Here is a 13,710-nt window from a genome sequence, read left to right as displayed (position 1 = left end):
GAAATGGTTTCCTATTTAAAGAATAAGCAACTTTTCAAAATTTGGGCGAGGCAGACACTTGAGCTGCAAATACACCACCAGAACTGAACCTGCCCAAACCAACCATACAAATGATCCTCTGAAAAACTGAAAGCTATATTGTGAGATCATGCTTTAGCCTGGAAAGCTCCAGATTATCACACAGGGAACACTGCTACCTGCACTAGGCATATTTTGGTAAGGCAAATATGCACACCATGAGAAGCATCATAAGCAATAACACTTTGACCTGCTGGTGACCGAAAGAAGGAAGGAATGACGCTCTTTCATGGTCAACCTCAGACCTGCCTCCCATCATTTTAAGCGGTCAAAATTATACAAAAAAGCAACGCCAGCAGAGAGCGGCACAAATCCCAAAAGTCCCCCGAAATGCCCCAAACTGGCCACTCACAGTGGAAACAGCTGCGTGGGACAACGAGGTGGCAGCCTGGCCACTCGCTGCTGGGATGTGTGCCCACCAGGTCCTGCCCTGGTACTTCTTCCTTTAAGGTTAGGTGGTCAAACAAAGCAATAACCAAGTCCACTCATGGTTACATATTTTACGTTTTCTTCTTCCTTTCAAATGGCCCATGTGGCTAGGGACTGACTGACTGACTGCAGGGACAGGCAGCCTTTGCATGCTCTCCAGAGATGGCAATAAGTTGATGTGCCTTCCTTTTTGAGAACCATTACACTAGGCACACCCTTTGACTTCTTTTAAACTTGTAAATCTAAAACTGGGGTAACTTTTATTGTTTAAATAAGGAACACAAAATGGATGCATCACCACAGGCATCAGTAAGAGCATCTCTAGAAACAGAAAGTAACACTTCCTTCTGTCCACACTGGATAAAGCAAGGAGACACCCACCCTATCTAAACCCTTCTCCCACCAACACATTATCAGAGCAACTCACAATTTCAACGTGCACCCTCAACCATGAATACTGCAGTGGGGAGACACCCAGACTTACAGCTCTGAAGCTGTGCTACACCACTCACTGCCAGCACCCAGCCACATGACAATCCCCAATATCCCACAGAGACAGAAAACAAACTGTACATACGTGTACCTACGAAGAAATCCACAGCAGCCCGCTGAAGTAAAGGACAGCAAACCAGGAGAGAAGGGAGGGAAGGAAGGAAGGAAGGAAGACCCAGCTCCCAACTGCCTACCCTGGTACACCTGCACCAATGCCTGACACCAATTTGCTCCCATAGCAACTAAGCCCACCTTTGCACCTGTGGATGCCAATTTACCAACCACTTTTTATCCTCAACCTAGGCTCTGAATACCCATTAAACAACTTGTCCTCTATTAAACAACAATACTGTTACATGAAAGGACTTGTTGATGCTAGTCTTATCAGATACTAGCATTTGCTCCAGTACAATCAAGAAAAAGCTATTTTACCTTTTGGAAAAGAACTAGCAATTATTAAGCTCTTTATATTCCCAACTGAATAAAATTGGTGCATGTATTCATTTAAGTTCCAACAAACTTAGTCTGACTACAAATTTCTGTTCTCCAGCTTGCCTTTGGCTTTTCTCACTGTAATAGCTACTCTTCAAACTCTCACAGTTTGTATCCAAACAAGAATAAAAATAAACAAACTATAACCTTCTGCATCCACCGCAAGGCTGGGATCCTGTTTCCCCCTCGGAGCCAAGAGTCACGTCTCCTTCCTGTGTGTCCATCCACCTTCTCACTTCCATTCTAAAAATTCACATCTTCTGCACCGAGTGACATTTACAGCCAACAAGCATCCAGTTTTCCAGTGACATTCACATCTTGTGCCTCGCTCACTGGTTAAGTTTGGAAAGATAGCCTGCTTGTGCCCTCCCATCATCCCTGCTCTTTTCCCCCATCATCCCTGTGCTGCTCACCCTCCTTTGATGCCCACTACCAGAAAGTTATTTATTCATGTATGTCTTAAGACACCCTCAGTATAGCAGTAGATATCAAACTTTCTCTTCATCCAGAAAGAGACCTCTCCTTCCCAATTTACACTTCACTACCATCACCTGCCATTCACTTGATGCCCTTCAGCTGTTCCCATCTGACCTTGCACATGGGCATGGCAGAGGTGGGGAACTGCAACAGGGGAGGCTGCCCTTTCTCATGCTCCTACTCCTTTGCAGCTGTGAAAGACGCACATCCAAAGACAGCAACAGGAAGAGAGCACCTTGTTTGCTACCACATCTTATCTTAGCTCAGGCCTTTGCACCATTCTTCCACATATCAGAAAAAGCAATAAACAAAATTTTCCTATGCATTTGCATTCTTCGTCCCCTCAACCTTCCTCTACATGCCTCCTGGGCAAAAGTCAGCATGTGTTGTGAGCGGAGCAGAAGTCTACATGTGCTGATGGTCCAACCACCTGCTGCTGAACACAGCAGACTGCCGAGTTCAGCCTGCCTTTCACATACATGGAGGCACAAGGTACCCCCAGCTCGCTGTCAAGAGCATTCTCCTAAGCAGTTCACTCCAAATGGATATATATGAACTATACATAAGACTAACAGAGGTACTTTGAGGCAAACACGCTGTAGTTACTAGGGGTAGCTACTTAAAACGAGCACTGTGATTTAAAATAACTGCTACAGAGTGCAGTTAATGTTTTCTGTATTTGTTTTTCCTTTCTCCAGTTTGAAGTTTTAAAACTCTCTCCTGTATGAAAAGGATAACCTTACTTTAGCAGCATAAAACCAATCATTTTATGTTTCAGTTTAGAATTTATATGTTGTCCTGTATTGCTGTAATGTGATTTCTTAGATCACCAGTTCAGCATCGTTTGATACAGAGCAACAGATCAATAATTTACATTTTCAGATTGTACATTTGCTTCTCTGGTCCGATATGCCTGTCCACAAACTAGCTGGCACTCAGGTTTTTCAGCAACCATTTACCTAGGAGTCACAGAAACACTACAAAGGTAGGTCTTACCACATTTTCATAGTGCCAAGGTTTGCTAACAACAGAACAACTGAGGAGGGACAGGAATTTTCAGGTGATCTTTCCTGAAACTTTTAAAACATACTCTTCCAGACATGTTGCATCTGCTATGCACAGAAGGCATGATCGGGTAGCTTTAGGGAAGTAGGCTACTATTTGAAATAGAGGACTAAACAATACGTTCTGGTAGAAAGAAAATGAACAGAATCAGTAGCTACCAGAATCAGCAGCTCCCTATACAGCAGACTTTGCCCTAGTTATGCCACATCCTCCTTGAGTGAGGACTGTTTATGTTTCCCACCCCCAAACAGTTTGTGTATAGCATTGCAGCAACACACATGTATTGGCATCTGCTTTCAATGCTAACCTGTGCTCCTGTGACTCTGATCCTGCATCTTGCAAGTCACTGGCCAGTTTTTGTTGGTCTGAAGTTTTAAGAGTATACTATACTTTTGAGAATCACATTCTCGTAAGCTAAGGTTAAAAATACTCTGAATTATTTGCACAGTTTAAAGAAAAGCTTTTTGGAGACTGGACACTAGGACTTCAATACTTATTTATGCAAGCTAACGATTTCCAAAGAGAAATACAACAACATAAATGTGTAACTACAATAACTGCATATAGCAACACCACATTTAAATACTTACAGCTATCTGGCATTCCTTTGAAAATTAACATCTCATGTCCTTAGTACAATAAACTTTGCCAGGCTCTGTTGAAAGCAACTTCTAATCACTTCACATCTAAAAAATTCTGACATACTGATAAACCTGCAGCAATAAAAAAAAGCATGAGACCAGTTGAGAACATTTCTTTAATAAATTCTTTAAAAAAAATAGTGAGGAGTTGTTTCTCTATAGTATTTATTTCCAGTTTTCAAGTAGCATTTGAATTTGAATAAAAAAGTCTCTAGGAGGTGAACATATGATAATGAAAAGTCATTATACAAAAGCTTTGCACAAAACATACTGAAATTACAGAGTCATTTCAAAATTAAGCAAGAGGAATATGATCCCAAACAAAATGTTCCATTTACTGAATAATTTCCGTGGAGTTGTGCTTGTCAACTTCTGGAATATCTGTTAAGTGATGAAAAAAAGGACGACCATGAACACAGCCTTTATTTTGCTTTCCAAGCTGTTGCTTCATCCTGTAAATTGTGTTTTGTACATCTTCTTTTGACAAATGTAAGGGCAGCTGTCGAGCTAAACGTACTGCTTCTCCCTGCGGAAAGGAAAAACAAAAATAAAATCCCAATAGTTTTAAAGTACCACTTTTTAACACATTAACCTGGGGCTACCAGAAAGCAGGAATTAAGCACTCACTGTTTAAAGGTCACTCTTCTCTTTTCTGCTGATAAATATTCCAAATCCCAGAAACCCAAATGTAACTCTAAACATCTTATTGGTCATTTCATGACACTTCTACAATGGAGTCACACACAGTCAGTCTCCTGGTCATGTCTGCACTCTTTATCTTTTAGGGTCCACTTTGGCAAGATGCTTTGTGTTTCTGTATATCTTATTTCCTGTTGGCACCAGCATCAGCTGAAGATGTTTACCAGTTCACAAGACACATTCTAGACCACAAACTTTAGAACTAACATAAAAGAAGTTAAACAGCTAAACAAAATTATAAAAATACTATAGTGAAATTTTAGATTCATGTTGTATGAACTATTGTCTATTGCATCCAGTTACCTCACAATACTAGAAAGTAGAAGTGACTGCTAAATATAATTACTGAAGCACCCATCATCAAACACTCAAGCAACTTCAAAAAGATGTCAGGTTTTTTGTTTCCTCCTCCAAGATGGGCCTTCCTGCCTTTGCCTTCTCTTCTGTACTTTAGTAACGTTGCCTAGACAGAAATGGATGTGGCATACAACCTGCCTTGACATTGTACAAACCTGAAGCAGCATTCACAACATTTTAATTTGAATTGTCTCTTTTTGTTTGTCTGGGATTTTCTCCCACTATTCCAAGTGGAAAAAAGATCACCGTGGACTCTTCTCTCCCTAGGAAGGTTGCTTCTTTAACCATTACCCTATCCTTTCTTCTGGGTCTACCAAAAGACAGCAAAAGCTGCAGACATGCTGCCTGCTCAAACACTAAACTTATGATAAAAGTTTCAATTCTGAATGTGACAGTGAATGGTGTTTCCACTGTTTATCCCCCAGACTGGTGAAAAAACTCAGTGCTTATTTTTATATTTTTTTTTCATGTCGGCAAGCCATCTACTTCCTAGTTAATATCTATTTTCCAGCTACTGTTACTGCTGCACATGCATCTGCTAACAGTTCCTCACAGAATCAACATTGCTCTTAATAACCATTCCTTTGATAATCTCTTGATATATACCTTTATATGTAGGGGTGTGTGTGTATATCTACGTATATATCTGTATATAGATATGTACACAGACACACATATTTGTACATGTGTGTGTCTCTCTCTCTCTCAACCAACTCCATCCCACTCAATCTGACTAAGTAGAGGAAATAAAGCTTCTGCCTTCAAACCAAGTTACAAACCATTCCTGTCTCAACACTTAACTCATCCCTTCTTTAAGCTTCTTTCATGAGTACATGAGAATGGTTCAGTAGTACACAACAGCATCACTCGCTCCAAAGGCAGCTGTAAACTCACTGCCCCAAAAAGACAGGGAAACAATAAATGTTTAAAACATAAAACACGTATTCTGTGTAAATGCATAGGTCTCATTTTGAAATAGCCTGATTCAGGAAAGCATGTTAGCAAATGCTCAAGTAAGAAGAGACTTAACATGTTTTGGTAACCTTTTTGAACAAAGATCTTAAGAATTGGGATTAAAGATACCATTAGTGAAACATCTAGACAAGAAGTGATGGAAAACTACTATTATTAGTTACTCCAGCTTTAACTAGTACCACATATTATTAGTTGTCTCTGAAACTTCACGTCCATTATTGTTTCTGGATGGACGATTTTATCTATTTGCATATCAAATGTTAACAAAAGTCATTCCAGTTCCAACTGTTGCCTAATAACTTCTGCAAGAAAACAGATTAAAGATTCTTTTACTCAAGTGCTGTATTTCTGGCAACTAACAATGCTGTCTGCTTGTGAAGAACACAGTTTTCTCTCTGTCAGTGCACTGCAGAACTTAGTCACTATTGTATTGAATAGAGCGGACTCACAAGACTGTTGGTTGTCAGTATGTGCTTCCTTTAACTGCAGAAGTCACTGATGTTAACTAAATACAAGCATTTGCAGAGGCACATGGGGTACACCGTATGTGAGACTTGATTTTTTTACTTCAGTGTCTTAATTCCAGTGACAGCCTGTTTTTCTGGCAAAAAAAAGGTTTCCATTTGTCTCTCTCTACCCTTTCTTTGAATGAATCATAACAATTTTTCTTCTTTAAGTGGAAAGGGTGCATTTTCTGATTTTCATGAGGTACATCTCATTGAGGTTTACATGAGAATTAAGCTTCAATTAATGCCTACTTTTCACAAACTATTACCTTAAATCACTTTATAACTTATTCATAGATTTATTTATAAAGGACTTAAATCTTGATGACTGTTCTGGATTCAACTGCCTTTGTAAAGCAATTTTATGGTAGTTCTGTAATCTAACACGGAGAAATGCCTTTCTAGTCTGAAAACTGGCTATATAGAAACACTTTGTGAAAGTCAGCTTTCAGCATGTATTACATCACACTGGACGACTGGTTTTGGGTATGTCTGATGAAGTATTTTGGTAAGCAATGCAGAACCCACACAACTCAGAGAGGATATGGCATTCTCCTTTTCAAAAGGAACTTCTGTTTAGAACAGAACTACATCAATTAAAATACAAACCCGAAGAAAGATTTTCAAGCTGTTTAAGGATTTATTATAAGCTCAGCTGGCCAATACTTAAAAGCAAACTTCTGTCTTACCTCCAAGTAATTTATCACTTTGAGAGGCCTACATTCATATACTTCCTTTGCATTTCCATTAATTACTGCATTCAGAATTTCTTTCAAATCAGAAATACCATAATATGGCAGACAATTTGCCATCCCTTCTACTTCCAGGTGACTTTCTGTAGGTGAAGCACCTGAAAATACAAAAACAAACCAGTAATTTATACACTGCTTTGATTTCTATTCTGGAGCGATTCAGAGAAAAGTAAACTGATGTAAAATCACTTAGTAAATTAGTCTCACAAATTCAATACAATTAGGAAACTTTCTTCGCTCCTCCCTTGGAGTGAAAAGCGTGTATTTGTCCAATGTTTCATTATGATGATGTGTACCTATTCACATCACAAACGTCTCAGCTTATTTTAATCCAAATCCTGGCTGGCACTGTTTAAATGCTTAAACCATTTTGCAGCATTCCCCCCCAGTCTTGAGCAGAGCTTTAATTAAAGCTTCTATGGCTTTAATTAAACATATATGAAATTAAAGTAGAAGCTAGTAATAAAATACAATTTAGTCTGAAAAAAAAATAAAACAGTGTTGGCACTATTTCCTATGTAATTGCTTTAAACCTCTGTAGAGTTCAAATGTTATCATAACAAATTCAGCTTCTGCTGAAATAAAACGTAGGTTTTTTTTCTCCTACCACAGCAGAGGAAGGACTCAAAGCCATATAACTAAAGGCTCTGTGACAGACTTCATACTATCATTCACATGGTACCGCTGTTGCAGCAGGTACCACTCTGAATAGGAATGACGAATAAAACATTTAACCAACCTTCCCAACAAAATCTCTATTCAATCTTTGAGAGGTAAGAGATTTCACTTCTTATTCACGTTACTTGCAAAAAATTATAATGAAATTGCTACTGTACAGCTAACTTTTCCTCCACTCCCAGTCAGAAGCATGTTCTCTAGGGGTCAGGCTCACATATCCTCGTGCAGTCCTTCAGAGCTCCCCCTCTCATTCATGTTGGGTGCACAGAAATCTCAACCCAACTCGCATAGCTACCTTCCCTTTTCCTCCACTGCAAGTCTAAGAAGCAAAGAGCTTCACAGGGAAAGCATGGAAGAATATAATTCATAACGAAAATAAAACCACTCTTGCATAATGGCCCCAGGTAGGATAAATTACATTCAGCCTGGGCCACGAATGGTTTTTGGAAAGTCAAAAAAACTGGAGACAAATAGATTGATACAAAGTGGATTAAACTAGCAAACTGTTATAAGGGATCAGTCATGTTCCTAACCCAAACAACAACATAAAAGATTTCAGAAGTGAGAGAAAAGATATATGCAATGGAAGTCACCACAATGTACTTTCATTAGCTAGTAGAATGAGACTGTTACCCATGACCAGGCACTGTTTATTTGACAGTCATTAAATGAGATGAACACGAGGACTGTGCAGGTTGAAAATTTTTCTAAACATGGGTGCGTCATCAGGTAAACAATGCTGTTGAACCTTTTTAAGCTTCATGGCAAGAGATACTTTGACCAGAGTGGGAATTTGATATAGGGAACAAACCCTCCAGCCCCCAAAAAAATCACATAACTTCCTTCCAGCTACATATTTAACACTGCTTTAAATATGAAATTTTATTTCCCTTTTCACCCAGCATTGTCTTCCTTCTCTTTTTCAAGCTGTCTTTCCCTAATCGTGGTCTGCAAAACCAGACATATTTTTTATGTACCAATGTAAGCCTGTGATCAGATCCAGCTTAAAGCAAAATGTTAAACTATCAAAGCTCGCCAGTTATTAAAGGTGAGATACGATGAGGAACTATGCCAATATTTCCCCATGGGAAAGGCTGCCAGTAAGAGACAGGAGCAAAAGGTAAAGTCTGTTTTTAATCTCTTCAGCTCTTTTCTCTTCGTTTTTATCCCAATTTTGCTTCAATGAAAGACTATATTTGAGTAATTGTTCCAGACCATTTGATTACGCTGCTTTCTCTCTAAAATGAGAACTTAAGTCTATTTGACAACATTTCAATAATTACCTCTCTATATGCTACCAAAGACAGGACAGAAAATTTTGTTAAGTTTCAAGTGTTAAGATTTTCAGTTTAAAAATTTGTATTTCCAGTGCTTCCTCTTAAGATGTCATGACAGTGTGGATCTGGATTTGCAAAACATTTTTTTTTTTTCAAATCTAGTAAACCAATCATCCGTGCTTGCTAACGAGACTGCTAATGCTCAATACTCTTCAGTTTTACCAAGAGCAATTTTACTGTCTGCAAATTTTGACAGCCAGATTTGACTTCACCATACTGCTCATTAATTTGAAAGTCAAAGGGGGCTTTAAAGAGTCTAACATAAGAACAAACAATACAAACCCTGGCTAAGAGAAGTTTTCTTCTTTGGTATTTCTGTTTGTGTGTAATTCTCCTTTTCTGTTTACATTCTTTAGACTGGAAAGTAGCCCACTGCATGCTGATTAACATATCTTTATCTGCAAGTCTTTGCAGGAATTCCAATATTGGCAATATTTGATGATATAAACAGATGTCTGAGCCTCAGTGTACTTGTAAATTTTTGATAAAATATATGTTAAGATTTTTGAGTACTCAAACAGCAGTCTTCAAGCAGTCTCCATGGTAGTTCTTATGAAACACTTTGCAACTTCAAAGGAAAATATTTCCCTGAACAAATAAACTAGTTTTCAGTTGACTAAAAATGTGGATTCTCATTGCTACAAATTTCCCCTTCCTCCTTCCAAACAAAGCATTCACAATCATCTTTGGATAATTCCTTCTTGACAGCCAGGAAAAACTGTTCTCTTCCAGCTGCCACCTGCATTAGGTGACACTATACAGCTATCTGTCTTCCAGTCTATGGTCAAAACCAAACAAATTAAGTAGCAGCATGATTTTCCACTGGTTGGTTACAAGAGCTGAGGCAGCTTATATGACCAAGAAAGATGGGTTATTTACCTATTACTGCTCTTTGAGGCCTTGTAAGCATATTCTCTGTGTATACATATATTGGGTACACATATTCTATCAGGCAGACAATTCTACCCTAAAAGCCTGCCTTGGAGCATGGCCCAAGGCCCACCATTGTTACAAAACGAGCTAAGACGTGTTGCTTGCTCTCAGTTCCTTTCCAGCCAAGAATTCACATCTCTCTCTCTCAGACTTTCATAGAGGGAAACACACAGATGTGCTGTGAAGGTACATATAACAAACACATCTTAAGAAGAACTGGATGGAAAGTAATCCATCTTACTTCTTGTAATGCTTCTCTGTATGTAGGGGTCATTGCAAGCTATACCCAGCAAACAAATGCCTGGCAGATCCCAGAATACTGAGTTAAGTAAAAGCAAACACACTGCTCTCCCAAAGGTAGCATCACTTGAAGCCTCAGCAAGGCCAGAACATGAGGGGGTGGGAGAGCAGTGGAAGACGGACTGGAGCTCAGCGTCACAGCTTTGCAAATCACAACTGGCACGTTCCACAAAGAAACCATTGATTTTGCCTAACTGACATACTTACAGCAAGAAGCTTTTTCTGAGGTATTTCACAACATGTTTTTCACTGTCAGCTATCCAGAGAAAAATCTAGTTGAAAACCCTGTAGACTGCTGAGCAGTCAACATGAAGAGAAACAAAGAGACATTACAAAAGATCTTAGTCTACCCAAACAAGAAGACAGGGCACGTCCAAGATCCAGGATACCTGGAACCACTTTGGCTGCAATCATACAGTGTCTTTGAACAATATGGAACAAAGGTAAGTCACATTCCTGTCTTACAACAACAGAGCATTCAAAGGATAGGCTTATCCTCAAATGAAACAATAGTCAAGTAAGGCCTGAAACTCTTGCACTCTTGTAAAAATAGTTATTTTTACAAAATCCAAAGGCTGCATTTGTGAAAAAGGAAAATATTGCCAGAAGTTCAAACAGTTTTCCCACCAAAATGACAGAACAAGAACGAAACTCCATGTGGAACTGAGTCCTCGTTAGGAAGAAAAAGCCTAATTAGATCTTTCAAAAACCTACTAGGAGTAGTTCAGGAAAGACATCTTGGAAATATAAGGCTGACATAATTAAAAATTCAACCATTTAAGCAAATAAATCTAATAAATAAATAGTTGATAGCTTTCTGTTATTAAGAAAGATCAAAAGACCATTTCTGATTGAAAAATAACAGCCCAATTCTACCTCCAAGATCAGTTCAACAACCCAACTCTAAGATGGCAGGAGCTGCCCATGCGCAGTGGCAGAAGATCTGGTAACAAAGGCAGGACTCTGTGTTTCCAAACAGAAGACACAAAATTCTGAAATTAAAAGTGCCTTACCACTGATCGACTAACAGTATTGGCAATGCTCACGCTGAGGTCAAACGTATCAGTCTTGCTGTCGGTGGCATCAGAAATGCATCAGAATCAGCAGAATGGGCTCCTCAGTCAGAAAGAGAAGAGTTTGCAACTAAGCAAGTGGACCACAAGAGGGAGGAGAATGAGAAGGGGAACAAAATGGCATTACTATACAGATGCTGTTTGGCACCTGCCAAAACAAAGAGAACAGAAGACATTACTTAAGGCAGATATCGTAATTTCCAACTGAATACTGGGAAGACAGCCCAGTCTTCCAGAAACAGGTGAATTTCTGCCTGCGTGTGCATCTGGTGTCACGTGGTGCTGTGGGGTTCAGAGTGAGGCATGTCTATGCTATGCCTGTCAGAAAGACTCCTGGTAGGTTATAAGAGTAACTAAAGTTCAGAACCACCCCACTAGCTAAAAGGACTTGGCCATTAAAGAGCACAGTTATACTTCTGCGAATTCCAAGTACTGTGAGGGAATAAGATTCAATTTCTGAGTATTAATCCTAAGACCTGCCAAATTTAGTGCAAGACTAATGAATTATTTTTTATCCTATGAAAGAAGTAGTTCCTTACAGACAAGTCATCCAAATAAGGAAAACCCAATACTACGTGTTTTTTCATTTTCAAGTAAGAAACTATCAGAATCAAAATCCTTATAAAAAGTCCCTCAGTGCCAGAAGTTGCCATAAGGCAGGAATTTAAACTGCAAAGAAGCATCTTTAACAAAGACCAGTTGAGATGTAAGCCCAACGCAACAAGGGAATTACCGAGGTCACCTTCCAAATTAAGGTGGCTGTTCAGATTTTGTTATTAAATAGTCAGTCAGTCCTGTAAAACACCCCCTACACCAAGAGGAAATAAGGAGTGAATCTATGGTCCTATATTCAAGTCATTATACTCATGTAGGAAGCAGTCCTAGGGAGGTGCCCAATACCAGAGCAAGAGGTCTTGCGTTCCAAATTAATATCTGAGTATTATGAGTAGACTTAAGATAATGGGCAGCAATACTCAACGTCCTCCTCTCCTCCTTTAGCAGAAGATGTGTGGAGATTTGAACAAATAATGCAACCTACTAGACTGACAGTCCTCTTCAGAGATCACCATGGGTCAAGGAAAGCCTCTTCTTCTGTGGCCAAAACTGCCAAACATCGAATTGGAGCAGCTAAGTTTCCTTTGTTCTTGTTTTGGAAGGTATCTTAGAGCTACTGATGGCATCACAGACTTACCCACATGGATCAACAGAAAGGCTTGTTATTTTGCAAGAAGGAATTACCGGAAATACCACTTTCACATTCAAATTCAATGCTGAAGAAATGGAACATTTGCTTGTTACATAAAAGAGGATGTCTCTGTCAGAAAAAGTTGATCTTCTACCACAGAAAATAAAACTCTTAACCCAGGATGAAAAAGGAAGCCATGCACTAGTGGCTATTAATAAGAAATCAATCAGCAGTCAGAAAGGGACATCTAATATGACCATGTCAGGGCTGAAATCCCAGAGGAAAGTATAGACCTTCAACTATACTACAGTGGACCTTGACAGCAAGAAAGAGTTGATAGTTCAGTTGAGAAACAGCAAATACTAGGACTGATCCAATTCACCCAAAAAGTTGAGAAAAAAATGAGTTATAAAGGTACATGCACAGAGAATGGGGTTCAGGTGTGCTCCGATGGATGCTGCTAAGGTGAAACTCTCCAGCTACTGTGGGTTAAGTGCACATTTGCATTCTGGATACCTCTCTACAGGAAGCCGTGACTTCATCATCCACCTTACAAAGTGGCAATCCCTGTCCCAAAAAATTAACAACATATCCTGAAGAAACAAGACTTTTCTGAGGCAACTTCTAGTTGAACAACATCTGAATGCCCCCCTTTCAGGCTGTGTCTGAGTTTCAAAAATCTACAAAAATGGACACTGAATTCAGACAGTGAACAGAAAAAAAAATGCTTCTGTAAGGATATTGAAGAATTTTTATGAGACAAAGTTGTCCTCTCAGAGTTGAGAAATCCTATAGAATACTCAGGTATAAGTGGGACAAATCACTCCTGGTCTGCAGGTCACTTTCCATAAAGATTATACAACAAGAATACATAAATTAAAGAACCTCAGAATGCATAGTGAAATTCCCAGAGAAGGGCACGTAAGGAGTGTTAATAATTAATACCTGTGTTTCTAAAAATCAGCTTTAATAAGTACTTGTAGAAGATAGTAGCATATTTGTAGAAGACAGCATATTTCAGGGATGAGCTTAAGAAAAAAATAAAAAGGAGGGATTGATGAAGTATTAAGTAAAAATCCTTGGGTCAGTTGGAAAAAAGGCTGGAAGAAATTCCATTTGTTTGCTGGTATTTCTTCCTTCATCTGCAATGGTATGCTCTTTTAATAACCGAGGCTGTAACTGCTCTAATGTCATCAGTAGAAGCTTATAAACATGACTGACAAGCCTCAGATGTTATTAA

General features: G+C 39.0%; 1 protein-coding gene across 2 annotated transcripts in view; it reads right to left on the bottom strand.

Moving 5' to 3' along the window:
- Positions 1-3,819: 3,819 nt before the first annotated feature.
- PMS1 (PMS1 homolog 1, mismatch repair system component) overlaps positions 3,820-13,710 on the bottom strand; it is a 50,468-nt gene continuing 40,577 nt past the window's right edge. For both annotated transcript variants that reach the window (XM_068408293.1, XM_068408294.1), the window contains 2 exons: positions 6,901-7,061; positions 3,820-4,200 (listed from right to left, as the gene is read on the bottom strand). In XM_068408293.1, coding sequence (XP_068264394.1) covers positions 4,009-4,200; positions 6,901-7,061 — 353 coding nt within the window. In that variant the 3' untranslated portion in view covers positions 3,820-4,008. The remainder of the gene's footprint in view (positions 4,201-6,900; positions 7,062-13,710) is intronic.

The sequence above is a fragment of the Nyctibius grandis genome, chromosome 9 (assembly GCF_013368605.1).
Source record: "Nyctibius grandis isolate bNycGra1 chromosome 9, bNycGra1.pri, whole genome shotgun sequence".
NCBI lineage: Eukaryota > Metazoa > Chordata > Aves > Nyctibiiformes > Nyctibiidae > Nyctibius > Nyctibius grandis.
Note: the sequence above shows the minus strand (reverse complement) of the source record. Positions and strands in the feature narration are given on the sequence as shown.